Source organism: Myotis davidii, unplaced genomic scaffold, assembly GCF_000327345.1.
Source record: "Myotis davidii unplaced genomic scaffold, ASM32734v1 scaffold1055, whole genome shotgun sequence".
Taxonomy (NCBI): domain Eukaryota; kingdom Metazoa; phylum Chordata; class Mammalia; order Chiroptera; family Vespertilionidae; genus Myotis; species Myotis davidii.
The window spans coordinates 240,067-255,287 of record NW_006286477.1 but is presented as its reverse complement, the minus strand read 5'-3'; the positions used below and the strand labels follow the sequence as shown (position 1 = coordinate 255,287).

The window sequence follows — 15,221 nt, the reverse complement described above, 5'->3', positions numbered from 1 at the left end:
ATACTTACTTCAAATGAGACACTTTAATCATTTCGATGGGCGATTCATCATTGCCTCGCTCTCCTCGAAAAGCAATGCTCCTGCCTTTAGTTGAAAACATTAAAGACAACGTGAAAAAACGGCCCGTAAGACAGAGGAAACGAGGAGCTACACCATGCACTGACCCGCACAACCCTATTCTCCCCTCTGCTTCTGTGTCTAATCAAATTCCAACCACATTCTCAAAAGTATTACAAGTTAAAGACCAATAATATATAATATATTACTTATATTCAAATTCTATTTTATAAAAAGGTATCTTCACTTGTTATAGTTTCTTATATTTCTTCTGTGATGTCCTTCAATAATTTAGTTTTAGAAATTTAGAAATACCAATTTCTAAAGTTTAAAGGCATTACAGGAGAGCAACTGTCCCTGTAAAACATCCCCCCCACTCACAAATACTAACGAGTGGGGAAAAGCTCGGACAGGTATTTAAGAGTCCTTGTTCCAGCTGCAAAATACCCAACTGACGTATTCGGACAGGTTCCTATCAGAAGTTCTCTACACACTGAAATTGGGGAATGACAGGAATCGGTTACTCGCCGAAGAAGCCAACGATTTCCTCTAATTAAAAACGCGTGCCCAGCTGGAGCGGCTCAGGCGGCTGAACGGCACCCTGTGCACGAAGGGTTGCGCTGGTTCCGGGCAGGCACACACCTGGGCTGGGGTTCGATCCCCAGGACAGAAGGCAACCGATGGATGTTTCTCTCTCATCGATTTTTCTCCCCGCCTCTCCCTCCCAAACCCTCAGCATGTCCTCAGGTGAGGATTTTAAAAAAAAAGCAAATTGTACCTTAGGTCTGAACAAACATATTCCAATGTGTCTTCCTAGTGTTTTATCCACATCAATCAAGAGAAAACATACTCAATTTAAAGACAACTGACGCCTGCAGGCCTCCCTGCTCCTCGTGCCGCCAGTCTCCCACTTACAACAGCCAATAACTAGTCCTTAGGACTTCGTTCCTCAGAAACAGGCTGTAAGACAGATGAAGTTATCACAAGTCCTGAACCCGAGCCGACGGAAAAGTGAACAGGGTCTTCGGTTTGTTTGCTTGTGTTAGTGAATGACGCCAGAGAGCGCCATTTCATCCAGGCTACCTGGTGACTAGAGACCAGGGCTTGTTGGCACCTGGGGAATCTGGGACCCTGGTCACTTCCAGGGACGCGAGAGCAACACTGGCCTGCAGGTGGCGCCAAGTCCTTGAGGGTTAGTAACACTCTGATATGTACCTTAGTGTTCTCAACTCTATCTTGGAAATACACATGGAGAATATAAGGAAGCAACAATATACCTGATGTACTACTCACACATTACACACACATACGCATCTTATTGGTTAAAACCATCTACGCATATTCATATTGCTATGGCGTTTTAAAGAAACCACAATTTTGTAAAAAAATTTTTTTTTTGAAATCAATGCATGTGCTATAAAATAATGTGAAATCCTCACCTTATTCTAGTTCCAAGTTTTTCACTTTAAAATTCTTTGGGCTGTAGGTTTTTATCAATTCTGAACAAGTTACTTTACAGGAAGTTTCCTATTGTAAAGTCTTTAAACTCCCAAATTAAATCTCCCTATTTAGTCAGCCAGAGACTATTAAATGTCTTAAATTTGATCATTTAGAAACAATCCTTACCTGTAAGTTTTTTAAGGGTTTCCTTGAAAGTCCAAAATTCTGAAATAGAATCTAATAGAGTTGTGCTACCTGGATTTATTTTAAAACTGTACTTCTGGCTATCTAAAACACGGTATAAAAGAAGAACTGATGCCGTGTATTTATGAAACTGCCTGCTCAGGCCAATGGCACGCCCTCCATCACACACCTGTGGCAACACCATTTGCATTCAAGCAGCTGAGTCTTCCCTAGGACAACTGTGCGAGAACAGCAGCAAGACGCGAGCGGACAGACCCAGCACACAGAGCTCCGCGGGGAGGCCAGTGCCTCAGAGCGTCCAGAGCGGCAACGGCTCCGACCAGCATGCCCACCGCACCCGCACCAGGCCCCGGGCACACACCTGTGGGAAGGTCAACCAGCTGGAGCTCGTTCCGCACCAGCCCCATGTTGTTCGGTGTTGACGTAGCAAAAGAAAGGAAGCCAGTCAAACTCGTCCACTCAATACCCCTAGAATGAGAAATTAAACACAGATTAATCTAATGCCTTTTCTGTTTGAAAAAGTTATTTGACAAGTAAGGTTTTCCCAAGACCTAAATTATACAAGTTAACCAATTAGCAATATTAATATAACCTTTTATTAGAGCCTAAAGTACCATATATTTCCAACACATATGAAATTATTTCTAGTTAAAACTTTATCTCCCAATACTGACAAGACAGTTTGGTTATCGGCATCGGTAGCAGCAATAAAATAACTTAAAATCCGGTAAAGGAGTCGCGCTGCAGTGGTTTCTGGGAATTTCCCTGCTTAAAAACAAGTGGTTTAGACATATTCTGCGCAGACTGCTTAAAGTTGAGTCCGCTTAGGAATTTTATCAAATTTATCAACATTCTTGGTCAGGAGGCATAAATTCGCGAAGCAAACACCACCCACTGAGCCCTGAGGCTTGAAAGAGGCCTCCCCACGTGGTACACACTCACCACACCCACGGGGACACAGCAGTGGGAACCTGGCTAATTCCCGCTGGAAAAGGCCCTTGTCTCCCGCTTCTTTCCCCAAATGTGTAACAAACTCATTTTCTCCTCAGACTGAACAAGAGGAGAATCAGTTTGGACTCCTTCTGCTCCCTAAGTCTGAGGGCTTCCATCAGACACAGAAACCTCAGCGCACGCTCTCCAAGCCTCGCTGCTGGGGTCTGAACTGCTTGGGCTCCGCACAGGAAGGCCACTGTCGCTGGACACTGACAATTCCAGCCTGCCCGCTCGCCACTCCATGTTTAAAACAATACACCTGCTGAGACCCGGGGCATGCCAGTGCCTGTGCTCGGCCCTGGGAATGCGGCTTGAACGAGGAAGATACAACCGCGGCCCTGCTGAGCTTCTGATGCAGCAGGACGCGCACACGGTCCTCCCACGTTCCCTCGGATGCAGGAGAGTGCTCAGAGGCCAGCGGGCTGTCCGTCACTCGGGGCAGGCGAGGCTTCCAGGACATAAGGCTGAGGCCCCGAGGGTGCACAGGGCTGTGCCTGGAAGCCTGCACCACCAAGGGGACGAGGGGACAAGGGGATGAGGGGATGGGGGGTGGGGGACGGGGAAACAAGGGAACGAGGGGACAAGGGGACGGGGCAGCTGCTGAGAAACGGCTCTAGACCTAGACGTACCCTCTCTCTCTGAAGGGAGGTGCTGGCGCGTTTCACCAGGCACGTGACACGCTTGCACCCGGTTGGTAAATTCCTCAGATTAAATGAATGAGGTTGAGAAAAGCCTCGCGTTCTATCTTATGTCAGTGCCACACACGTTCAAGGAGTGCTTGCCACACGGTTCACAGGATGTCCCAGGGTTCAGACATAACAGAACGGGGTGGCTGTTATTTGATTTTATTTGATTCTCGCAGCAGGCGTGCTGCCTTTGAGCAGATTCCAGCAGCAGCCGGAATATCCATCCCACACCTACTGATCAACTGCAGAGAAAGAAAATCAGGCTGGACCTCAGAGTCGATCAGACAAGGGGATTATTTCTCAAAAGGATGAAAACCCTTGTCAGAAACAGCTAAGCACCCCAGTGCTTGCTCTAAGGATTAGAACCACTGCTCAGGTGACACTGGGCACAGAGCTCCACACACAAGGGGAGGCAGCCGCTCGCTCTCCGACTCCATCCAGGCTTGTTCTCTAGGATCCCGAACTACTGAGCCATGTAACTTGTTGGTGGGCGTCTGGGGTTCTGACCGCTAAGGTTTCCAGCTGGGCCTGCGGACCCCTCCGGGATGGATGCCACCGCCTGCTTCTAACCGTGGTGCTGGGGGGAGCACACACTTCCTGAGAGGCCCTGACATCCTGGGATTACATAAAACGAACGTCTGTAAATTTATTGAAAGATAAAACAGAGATCATTTTACTTTCTACAAATCACTCCATTTCCTCAAAACAACTCTGAGCCGGTCAATGTTCTGATACCCACATAAACTACTGTTTTAATAATTTCTGATACTGAAAATAGTACTGGGCTATCCTATCTAATAACAGACAAACAGGGTAACTGGCCGTACCTTTGCTACACCTCCCACGGGCTAATCAGCAAGATATGCAAATTAACCACCAACAAAGATGGAGGTTAATTTGCATACGTAGGCGCGAAGTGGCCGAGTGAAGACTGAAGGCGGCTCCGGCCAGAGCAGCGAAGGCTTGAAGGCGGCTCCGACCGGAGCGAAGGCCTGGGTCCCGGGTGCCGTAGGAAAACCGGTGCCGGCAGCCAGGGGAAGGGAAGGCCTATTGCACGAATCTTTTCATGCAACAGGCCTCTAGTCTATATATATAAAAGCCCAAGCGACCTTTATGACAGGTTGCCATGATGAGCACTGACCACTAAGGGGCAGACACTCAATGCAGGAGCTGCTCCCTGGTGGTCAGTGCGCTCCCACAGCCAACCTCCCCCGCTGGCCCTGATCAGCCTCGATCGGCCTCAATCGCTGGCCAGGCGGAGGAACCCCACCCACGCACGAATTCGTGCACCGGGCCTCTAGTATTATTATTATTATTTATTGTTAATCTAGTTTACTGGACAAAGACACAAGCTAATAATCTAAGAAAACCGACATGTATTCACTTTACCTACTTCCAGGAATCTCCCAACAGATCATGAGCTGCAGCTGTCTGTTTGCAGGCACACAGCTGCTCAATGCCTACTTGTAAAGTAACAGTTAAAACACCACGGCTTTCAAAGCCCACACAGAGGCAACTTGCAGCTGGGTGATCCCTGGCCATGAGCGTGCATGAGATCAAGTACTTAAGACTAAGTGGTTTTAAACAACACATTTAGCATGTGGTAGAAAAACAACTTTCTAAAAGTTGGCCTTTAATTTGCATGTGAATATCCAGAGTGTTCTGGTTGATTGCTAATAAGTCTGGCAGTTTTTATCACACGCTGTGAGATTTTCATAATGGCTTTTAATGACGATACCATAATTGCATTAATTGAACACAGAGACAGCAGGATGTCAGCATCTTTTTGGTACCATCTCTGAATATAAAAGGTGAATTATCTTCAAAATGGCAAGTAAGAGGGAGAATTCATATGAAAAAGGGTGCAGATCTGTGTATCCTTCACACCAGCCTGTGTGAGTGTATCCCTAGAGTTATCTGGAGTCCCAGGTAACGGTTTCTAAGCACTTTCAGTGTCACTCAGTAGTATTACCATAGCAACTGTAAGTCATGGACTAACTGACATCTAGGACCCAACTGAGCCAGGAGAACAAATCTTACTTTAAGAAGTGAGCAGCTCACTGGGAACTAGCTGCTGCCTTTATTAAAAACTTCAGTGTCAGAAAAAAGTAAAATGTGCTTGATTTTCCAGGAGCCTGGACCAGAGTCCTAACATGAATCCTGGCTCAGTCAAATTTTTACCTTCTTGTCAAAGCGTTTCCTGCTCACCCAGGTGCACACACCACCCAAGGCCTCACGGTGAACTGGGAAGGACAGGCTCCCGCCGAGAACTGAGTGGAGGGTCAGTGGGAGGAATGCCTCAGAGCGTGAGTGCCAAGCCTGAGAGCAAGCGCTGGGTGAGTGAGAGCTGGTGCTGCCACAGGGGAGGGTGGAGGCCTGTCAGAGGGGAGCTGTGGGCAGGGAAGGAGGAGGAGCTCTCAGCAGCAGGGACTCCTGAAGGAGAGAAGGAAGAGGCAGCTTTTGGAGACAATCCTGCTCCACAGCCCGTGTCAGGGAGACACTGCAGGGGCAGCACAGGGGGACAGTCACTCGGGCTGCACCACAGAGCACTGCACCTGGGAGAAGAGGCCCTGTAACTCCTCAGCACGCCCGTCCCCGTCAGCAGCTCTGACACGGAAGGGCTAACCTCTGCCTATTCAGAGATGCATTTACACAGAATAACGTGCTTTAAGGTTCACTAAGAATTGTCGCACACACATGGGACGGGTACCTATAATGCACAGAGGACAGAAAACAGCCTTCCTGTATACTTTTGTTAAAAGATCATCAAAAATACTGGCAATTTAATAATTTTATATTATACAGCCCATACTGCTCGGGCATCAACGGGAAACAGCCATAAAATCAGCCAAGCAAGGCTATGAGAAGAGAGAAAGCAAGAGGCACACACCCCTCTGTCACTCTGGCCCTCCCTCACTATGTCTGCTCACTCACAAAACAGATCACATCTCGAAATTTAAAAATGCTAGAGAGTTTGGTCCTTTTCTCATGGTGCTTAAACAAAAACATAAATGAGATTAACTATTAAAATGACTTTATTCAAATTTTCATAAATAGTCCTACTATGGGATCTTTATAGAAATGAAAAACCAGCTAGATAAACCTCAACAAGGAGACACAGTGATTTCCAGTAAGAAAATACCTGAAGGTCAGGAGAAACCATTAAGTCACAGCAATGGAAGTGAGAGCAATGCTTCCCTGCAGGATGCCCTTACACAGGCACAAACAGTGCTCATCCTGGCTGAGCAGCCACCGGATGGACGTGAATACTGACTGTGCGAAGCTCCCAGTGGCATAGCCACACTTCAGAGCACCCTGTGCAGAGCGCCTGGTGTGATGTCGGACACTCACCTGACTTCACACGAGTGGACACTCAGCTCCTTGTGCAGAAGCCCGCTGGTCAGGTGGTACACCAGGACAGAGCCGTTACCTGTGCCTGTCCAAACAGGAGAGCATTTACCTAGCGGGAATTCCAGATCTTTCCCACATGAGTCTTTTCTCAAGATTTCAATCGTTTACAACATTTCTCTTTTATAAAAGGGACCAAAGCTATGTGATAAAAAAATTAAAATTCTGTCTTCCTTCCTATCAAAAATGTGCCTGATCTGTGTGCTCTGAGATCTTACTGAACCTTAAAATTCAAATCACTTTCAGAAGATAGTAATGAAAAAATGGGAAGAAAAAACAATGCCAAATAGCAATATTCAAATGAGCCGTGAGTATTCACATGTCAGCCATTAAGCTGACATACTAGCATAACTCAGACATACTAGCAACAAAATAAATGTGGTCAGGTTTTCATTTTAGAAAAAAAAAATCACAAATCACACGTTTATAGACCTGGGAAGAAAGCCAGAAGCCAACAAATCACATCTTTAAAAAAAAAAATTCACTTAGCCTCTTCCTCTTTATTCTCAAAGATAAACAAGGATTTTCCAGTAACTAGAGAAGTTAAAAGTCTTATAAAATATAAAACATGCTGACAAATTAAAAACAGGTCTGTGCCCTGGCCGTGTACTCAGTGGGTTGGGCATTATCCTGTGCATCAGAAGGCTGCCGGTTCAATTCCTGGTCAGGACACATGCCCGGGCTGCAGGCTCCATCCCCACGCAAGAGGCAGCTATCAATGTTTGCCTCTTAAAATCAATGTTTCTCTCTCTCTCTCCCTCTCTCTCTCCCCCTCCCTCCTTCCCTCTCTCTAAAAATGCATAAAAATGTCTTAATAAATAAGCCAACAAACACAAACAGGTCCAATACTCACCAACTGCAAGCAATGGTTGGTACATCTTGATGTTTTTTGTGGTCAACGGGGGACACATACGGACAGTAAACGGTGGTGCGGGCAGTCCTGAAATCAGTCCCGTGAGCAGGAATTTGAGGTGCACTTCCTGCAGAACGGAGCCTTTGGGATGTTCTTCCCCAGCAATCGCGCTTTGCCCTGATTGGTAATCAATAGCAATACATTAACTGTTGTGCATGCGATCTGCAGTGGGAACACTCTGCAGGCCTAGAAGAGCACACTCAGGTCCGGAGGGTGAGCTGTGCACCGTGGGCTGAAGCAGGACGGCGGCCCTGCCCTTGGCTGTGGGCCTTGCCATGCCCTGCCTGGCACCTCGAGGCAGATACTCCAGGGCGTGCTTCCAGAATGGCCAACCTGTCTCCTAAGAAGCACTGTTTCAGCCGAAGCTCCTGGAATTAGCGCACCAAACACAAATCAAGGGGACACGGTTTCTGTGGAGTGACTCTGTTGATGACTTGGTAAAAGGCACCCAGAACCAGTAATCCCACACAACAGGTTCAAGAACTCACTTGAATTTCTCTAAGGAATCTTACAAAATTTAAGCTTTACAATTAAACCCATTATATGTAAATATATAAAATAATGTATATTACATATAACCTGTAACTGTCAAGAGCTAGGTATTAAATGCCATAACTTCCAGATATAACATTCATACTTAGGAAACCAAGTCTCCAACTAAAAAGATGACTCCACTAAAAATGAGTGTCAGAAATATGAATCTGAAGACTACAACAAAAGCAATACTGTTTACTAACAAGAGTAACAAACTTTCTTCCTATAAACCACTACTGATGACTGGATTAAAGTGTCAAAAATACTACAGGAAAGAATATGTGAGTGCACATATGAATACACACTTACAGATACTGTTTATGGGAAAAATGTAAATACTAGGAGTGTGTGTAGGACTCAATATAACCTTCAAAGCTACGAAGCTCTTTCAATAAGACGTTGTTTTAAAACCCGTAAGATAAACAGAAAAAAGTGGCCATCAATGAAATGCACATAAAGTGATCCCTTAGGGTCAGTCCTACAATTAGTATCAGTTTTTGTTACAAAAGATGGATCCAAAGGAATGGGAAGTTCACAGGCAGCTGCACGCTCACCACCCCCAGCACAGCGCAGCGACTCCTGAGAATGGCCACACGGCTGTGCAAGCACCTTCCACACGGCTGTGCAAGCACCTACGTCTGTGCAAGGACCTTCCGCACGTCTGTGCAAGCACCTTTACAAAAGATGGATCCAAAGGAATGGGAAGTTCACAGGCAGCTGCACGCTCACCACCCCCAGCACAGCGCAGCGACTCCTGAGAATGGCCACACGGCTGTGCAAGCACAGCCCCTACGTCTGTGCAAGCACCTACGTCTGTGCAAGCACCTTCCGCACGGCTGTGCAAGCACCTACGTCTGTGCAAGCACCTTCCGCACGGCTGTGCAAGCACCTATGTCTGCGCAAGCACCTTCCGCACAGCTGTGCAAGCACCTTCCACACGGCTGTGCAAGCACCTTCCACAGCAGCAATTCGCTGCAGGGCAGGGAAGGCCTTAATAAGCAGCAGCCTTCACCCAACGAATAGAAACCAGGCCTCTGTATTTAACTGAACTGCTATCAATTATCATTAAGTACATAGTGAATTCCAAATTAAAAATTTAATGAAAAGTTTTAATTAAAGTGTTTTCAAGTAACAAAGCTTTGTTTAATACTTTTAAATCAACTACAGTCAGGAACTAGTGCACAATCTATATTCTTTTGTCTCCTGAAAGTGTAATTTATATCGCTTAGATCCCTAAACAGCATAAAATCCCAGTGTCTTTCATATTACCAATTAGTTCTGTGCATGTGTGTGTTTGTAATACTTTTAATATTTTTATCATGTGCAGACAAGGTCAATTAACTCAGAAAATTGTGTTACTGATAAAATGCATTTTGCAAAACAAGTCTGTGTCCAAACCTCCTTACATGGGTTTATGCCTGGAAGGTAAGAGGGAGAATCCGAGAGATAAAAGCGTGGTCAGGAGCCATGAGAAAGCCGAGGCTGGAGGGTCCGGTCCTGCTGCGGTCACAGTGGAGCAGCCAGGACAGGAGGCCACGGCCAAGGAGCAGGCTCCAGACCAGGGGAACAGGTTCACCTTCGGCTCTGCCACTTACTGGCTGTGTGGTTCTAAGAAAGTTCTTAAAATCTCTCGGGATCTCAGTTCCCACAAACATGAAATGGACATATCATCATCTACCTACAGAGCATTTAGCACAGCACTTAACCCAATACTGAGCAACCAATAAATGTCCTCGCTGATTAAAAAAATTAGCAAGTGCCTCGCTGATGTGGCTCAGTGGTTGAGCATCAACCTATGAACCAGGAGGTCAAGGTTCGATTTCCCGTCAGGGCACATGCCCAGGTTGTGAGCTTGATCCCCCATAGGGGGCGTGCAAGAGGCAGCAGATCAATGATTCACTTATCATTGATGTTGCTATCCCTCCATCCGTCTCCCTTCCTCTCTGAAATCAATTTAAAAATACATAAAAAAGATTAATAAGGTAATGCACTTTTCTTATTTATCATCTATCAAGCATTTCAACAAAACATCCTACTAAATAATAGCGATTTTCTATTACATTATGGAAGAACAAATAATGATACAGAAAATACTTTATAAACAATAGCTACAATTTTAAAAGAAGAGGACATCAAAATTGCTTGGCATACAGTATTTATAATTTCTAGTTGTATAATATTTGAAATCACAAATCTTTATTCTTCGTTTAATTTACTGGCCCTATAATAATGAAATAAGTTGGAAGCAATATTTTAACTGCAAATAAATATCTGAAAGTAAGACTCACCAGTATGTGAACAAGAAGACAATGTATGTCTCAAGTTAAAATAACTGTTTCCAACCCTTCTCAGTTCTTTATTATTCCTCCAGGAAATATCACTGTGTATCTGGGATGCACAAAGCTCTGGCTCTCTACATGGTAGTGTTCTCAAGTATTAACTCTGACTTTATAATTGCAAATCAGTGAGACTATTAGTTTTGCCCTTTAGAAAGAATCCACAACAGGAAAGTCAGAGAACAGCAGCTCACCGATCATGTTATCCAGAGAGAGGTCGGGGAGTTTGTTCTGCAGCACCCCCACCGGGATCCCACAGAACGACACTGGGGAGTACAGAGGCGACACGCCGGAGCCACTGCAAGGACACGGTCATTAGCTGCTTCACAGACGTAAAATCTGTATCACATGACAGCAACTCACCAACCACAAGTTCAGGTCATGGCATTCAACTTTTCTCACCCACAAGCGAAATACCTCCAGCAGGTTTACATAAAGTCTTAATTTTCACTTTAGAATATTTTATTATCTTTAAAACAAACAAACAGAAAACAGAGGAACAGCCCGGCTGACTGACTGACCTGCTCCGTGCACTGCGACTGCAAAGGGCAGACCTCAGCTCCCAGATCATGACCCGGCCGTCGCTCACCACGAGGGCCGCGGCGTTCTCATTGACGGGGCAGCACACCATGCTGAAGGGGCGGACGGTTTTCGTCACGCGGATGGCGTCGCACTGGCTGCGAAGGTCATAGGTGAGCTCCTGGACGGGATCTGCATCTGAACACAGTGGTGCCTTCTTGTCAACATCAGGAAGCAACCACATCACCATCACTTGTAATTCCTTTAATTTAAATAAAACCTCCACTAAGAAGATTATCAGTCCTTCACTAATGAAAATCTGTCAAGAATGGCTTCTCTTTCAACGATTTCATCAGAATATACAGATAATTACTTATTGTCTACACCAAGTTTCATTTCCAAAATGACAATTATAATCAAGATAGCTTGTTTTTTTGCTCTAGCTGGTTTGGCTCAGTGGATAGAGCGTCGACCTGTGATATATACATATATACATATATATAAAAGATAGCTTGTTTTTTAATATTTCTAAAATAAAGAAAAGGCTCTGAACGGTGACATATGATTACATCATGAACAGTGCACTACAGACCATCCTAATTTACATGTCTGTTATAAGCCTGCAAATAGCTGTACTTTACAAAAGATGTTAATGTTACTCTCAACTTTATGTAGTGCAGGACTTCACACAACAGAACTGTTCTTCTCCAGGGTAAGACTAAGACTGACAACGGAACGACCTCGGGCCTTACTTACCTGTCACTTTCCAGGGCAACTCCTGAAGCAGAGGAAAGGTCAAGGGAGTAATAAATGTGCCCCCCAGGCTGGGCTCGTGCTAAAGAAAAACTCATAGAAGATCACACCTACTGGCCCCTGGCAGCCATCAGGAGTGACCATTGGTTGCTCCGTGTGGTACGCCGGGGCACTGTCGTAACACCGGGAGATGTTCCAGGCCTCACAGCGGAACACATCCTACTTTCTCAAGGCCAGGACTCTCGTTAACACTAAGACTGGCTGGTACTTGCTTTACAAAATAATTCTGAGAAAAAGTAATTAACGTTACTGTAGACAGAAACTCACCTGGTTCCTCGTTTGAAGTGGTGAAAACACTATTATAAGATCTTCGAACACGTAAAGTTATGCAACCATTCTCATGTAGGCAAAATAAACCATCTCGCTGAAAGCAGGGTATTACCTTTAAACAGAGGATTTATTTATTTTTTAAAACAAAATAAATTAAAGAGTATATACTGTGGAATTCAAAAGTTCATATGTAGGGGATATAGGCTAAAAGAAAAAAACAAACAAAAATATACTACATAGTCCCCAAGTTTTAAAAGTAAATGAACATTTAAAAAATCCATTTATAATCATAAAAATTTGTCTTTATCCATGTAACTTAAATAGTTCGGTAACTATCTCCAGATCAGTCAGAAGAATTTCTAGGATACATCAAGTCAATCAAAAGCGTAAGAAAACAAGAAATGTACAACAACATTGTTAATTTTTAATAAACCAAAAGAGAGAGTCGAACTAAGGCCCTTTGCACGGTTAGACTCTCCCCCTACCCCCGACTTCTGGGGAGGCAAAGATAAACGCCGATACCTGCAGGAACGGAACGCCCGTGCGCTCGATCGCAATCACGCCCACGGTCTGGTTCACCTCGAGGTCCAGGACTAAGATCTCGCGGGGATAGAGCAACAGCATGTGGTCCCTTTTGGAGGGCAGGTAGGCCAGCTGCAGGCAGTCGTTGAGGGTTATGAATTCAGCACTAAAACGACCAAAGCTGTGCTTTAGGCACCAAGAAAGGAGTCAAAGATTTATTCACATCAGCAAAGCTACTCAAGAGCTGCATTGTGTACTTTCCACGTAAAACTGTTATTGAGAGCCCTAGGCGGTGTGGCTCAGTGGATAGAGCATTGGCCTGTGGAGTGAAGGGTCCCAGGTTCGATCCCCGTCAAGGGCACATGCTCAGGTTGTGGGCTCAATCCCCACTAGGCGGCGTGCAGGAGGCAGCCAATCAATGGTTCTCTCTCATCTTTGATGTTTCTCTCTCTCCCTCTCCCTTCCTCTCTGAAATCAATAAAAATATATATTTTTAAAAAATGTCAATGAGAATGTACAACTGTCTATGAAATGACCAACAGAGCTGAGTATCTAAAACTTAAACCTCCACCACGTGCCAAAACCCAAATTATGACAATAATATTGTAGAGGCTGAGTGAGATGTGTTTCTAAATGTTGAAAAATATATAGTAGTAAGTCTATGATATAAGATGGCAGGTTAAGTCTATGATATACTAGGCATTCACAGGATAGCAGTTTTATTTTTATTTGCAATGAGAAGTACTAAACAGTTGCTGAAATCAAGACTCAGGATAAAACAAAACGTTTAGAGTAATGAGGGACACTGGTCAGTGGACTGTGTGTGGCCTTGGGCAAGGCTTAACCAGCCTGTAGATTAATATATAAAAATGATATTTACATATAAATTAAAAATGTATTTGTAGAGCAATTTGCATTTTACCATATATTTTACTCTGTCTTCATTTCCTTTTTTAAAGAAAATATATTTATTGATTTCAGAGAGGAAGGGAGAGAGAGAGAAACACCATTGATGAGACAGAATCATTGACAGGCTGCCTCCTGCACACCCCCTACTGGGGATCGAGCCCACAACCTGGGCACAGGCCCCTTGACCTCCTGGCTCATTGGTCAACACTCAACCACTGAGCTACACCAGCTGTGATTCTTTTCCTTTTAAGCTGCCTGAAATCTTTTTTGAAACAAAGTAGGGCAATTTACTCACTTATCATAGCATTTTCTTCTGTGTAAATAAAATATACAAAATCCATGAGGACTTTAAAAGATTGTTAAAGAGTCTCAACAAAGCATTTTAGTAATCTGTGATTATTGCTTATACTTAGTCATAAGCTTTTTATAATAAATATATTTCAATAGGAATAGGCATAGTTATATTCTATTTTCTACATAAAAATACTATTAAAACGTTTTGAAATTTAAAATAAAGTTAGATTAGAGGACTAGAGAGGGATGTGGGCTGCATGAAACGCCTGGCACTGCCATTTCCTGTTTGGGTGAGTTGAGTAACAAAACAACGTGAAACACAATTTCCTCATTTATAACATGGGACCAGTTCTACTGCCCGGACTGTAGCACGATCAAAATATAATAATGTACGTGAAAACCCAGAGCACTTCTATTTGAAGGTATTCATAATTCATTTCCCCTAAACTCAAGGTGAACATGATTCATATGAGGAAAAATGTAATATATATAAATCATAACTTATAAAACTACTCAGACTACAAAATAATTATTTCTTTATGAGACAGAATCAATGGAAAATAAAGTTCTCATGAACTATTTAAGGAGCTATCTTAAATTATTTTGGCACAGGGTGGGGGATAAATTAGTGGACCTAACCAGCCTGTAGATTAATATATAAAAATGATATTTACATATAAATTAAAAATGTATTTGTACAGCAATTTGTATTTTACCATATATTTTTCAGGTAATTACCACAAAGTCTAGATAGAATAATCTTAGCATATTAAAAGTAAAGGCTCTTTTAAAATAAATGCCAAAAAAAACTGCTAAGGCAATAAAAAATGAAAGTATAATCATGGCTCTATGAAGAAAACAGAAATCTATTTCTAATGCATAAAATTAGTTACGTAAAATAAAATTCTATTCAGTTGCAGTTTCTGATATGAACAATAATAGCTAGGATTTGCCAAGTGAATGCTTATTAAGCATCAGCACTATGTTAAGTACTTAGATTACTGCATCTATTAATCCTCACAGCAACCCTGTGAAATCCCTTCAAACACTATGTTAGAGATTGGGAGAGTGAAATCTGAGCAAGATTGAAGCATCTTCTGAGTCGGATAGCTACAGTTTCCTCTAGAATCCCGGCCCTTAACCAGTATGAGAAACACTTTTACATGCATAAGAAAAATACCCTTGCTCTACAGCTCGAGGAATTGCACAGCATTTAAGTCAGGAAAATTTATTTAAAATAAAAAGCCAGATCCTGTCCTCAAACTTCAAATATATTCAATGGCCACAATGTTAGAACGTTCATTCAATATTTCAAAAGTAAGT

The 15,221-nt window shown here is 43.6% G+C and overlaps 1 protein-coding gene across 1 annotated transcript in view; it reads right to left on the bottom strand.

Moving 5' to 3' along the window:
• Nucleotides 1-15,221, bottom strand: part of WDR11 (WD repeat domain 11) — an 82,435-nt gene that overhangs the window by 21,388 nt on the left and 45,826 nt on the right. Inside the window, exons 6-13 of the mRNA XM_015560157.1 lie at nt 12,696-12,861; nt 12,171-12,285; nt 11,093-11,288; nt 10,766-10,869; nt 7,642-7,818; nt 6,732-6,816; nt 2,063-2,169; nt 9-84 (exon numbers count right to left, since the gene is read on the bottom strand). Of these exons, the coding sequence (XP_015415643.1) occupies nt 9-84; nt 2,063-2,169; nt 6,732-6,816; nt 7,642-7,818; nt 10,766-10,869; nt 11,093-11,288; nt 12,171-12,285; nt 12,696-12,861 (1,026 nt within the window). The remainder of the gene's footprint in view (nt 1-8; nt 85-2,062; nt 2,170-6,731; nt 6,817-7,641; nt 7,819-10,765; nt 10,870-11,092; nt 11,289-12,170; nt 12,286-12,695; nt 12,862-15,221) is intronic.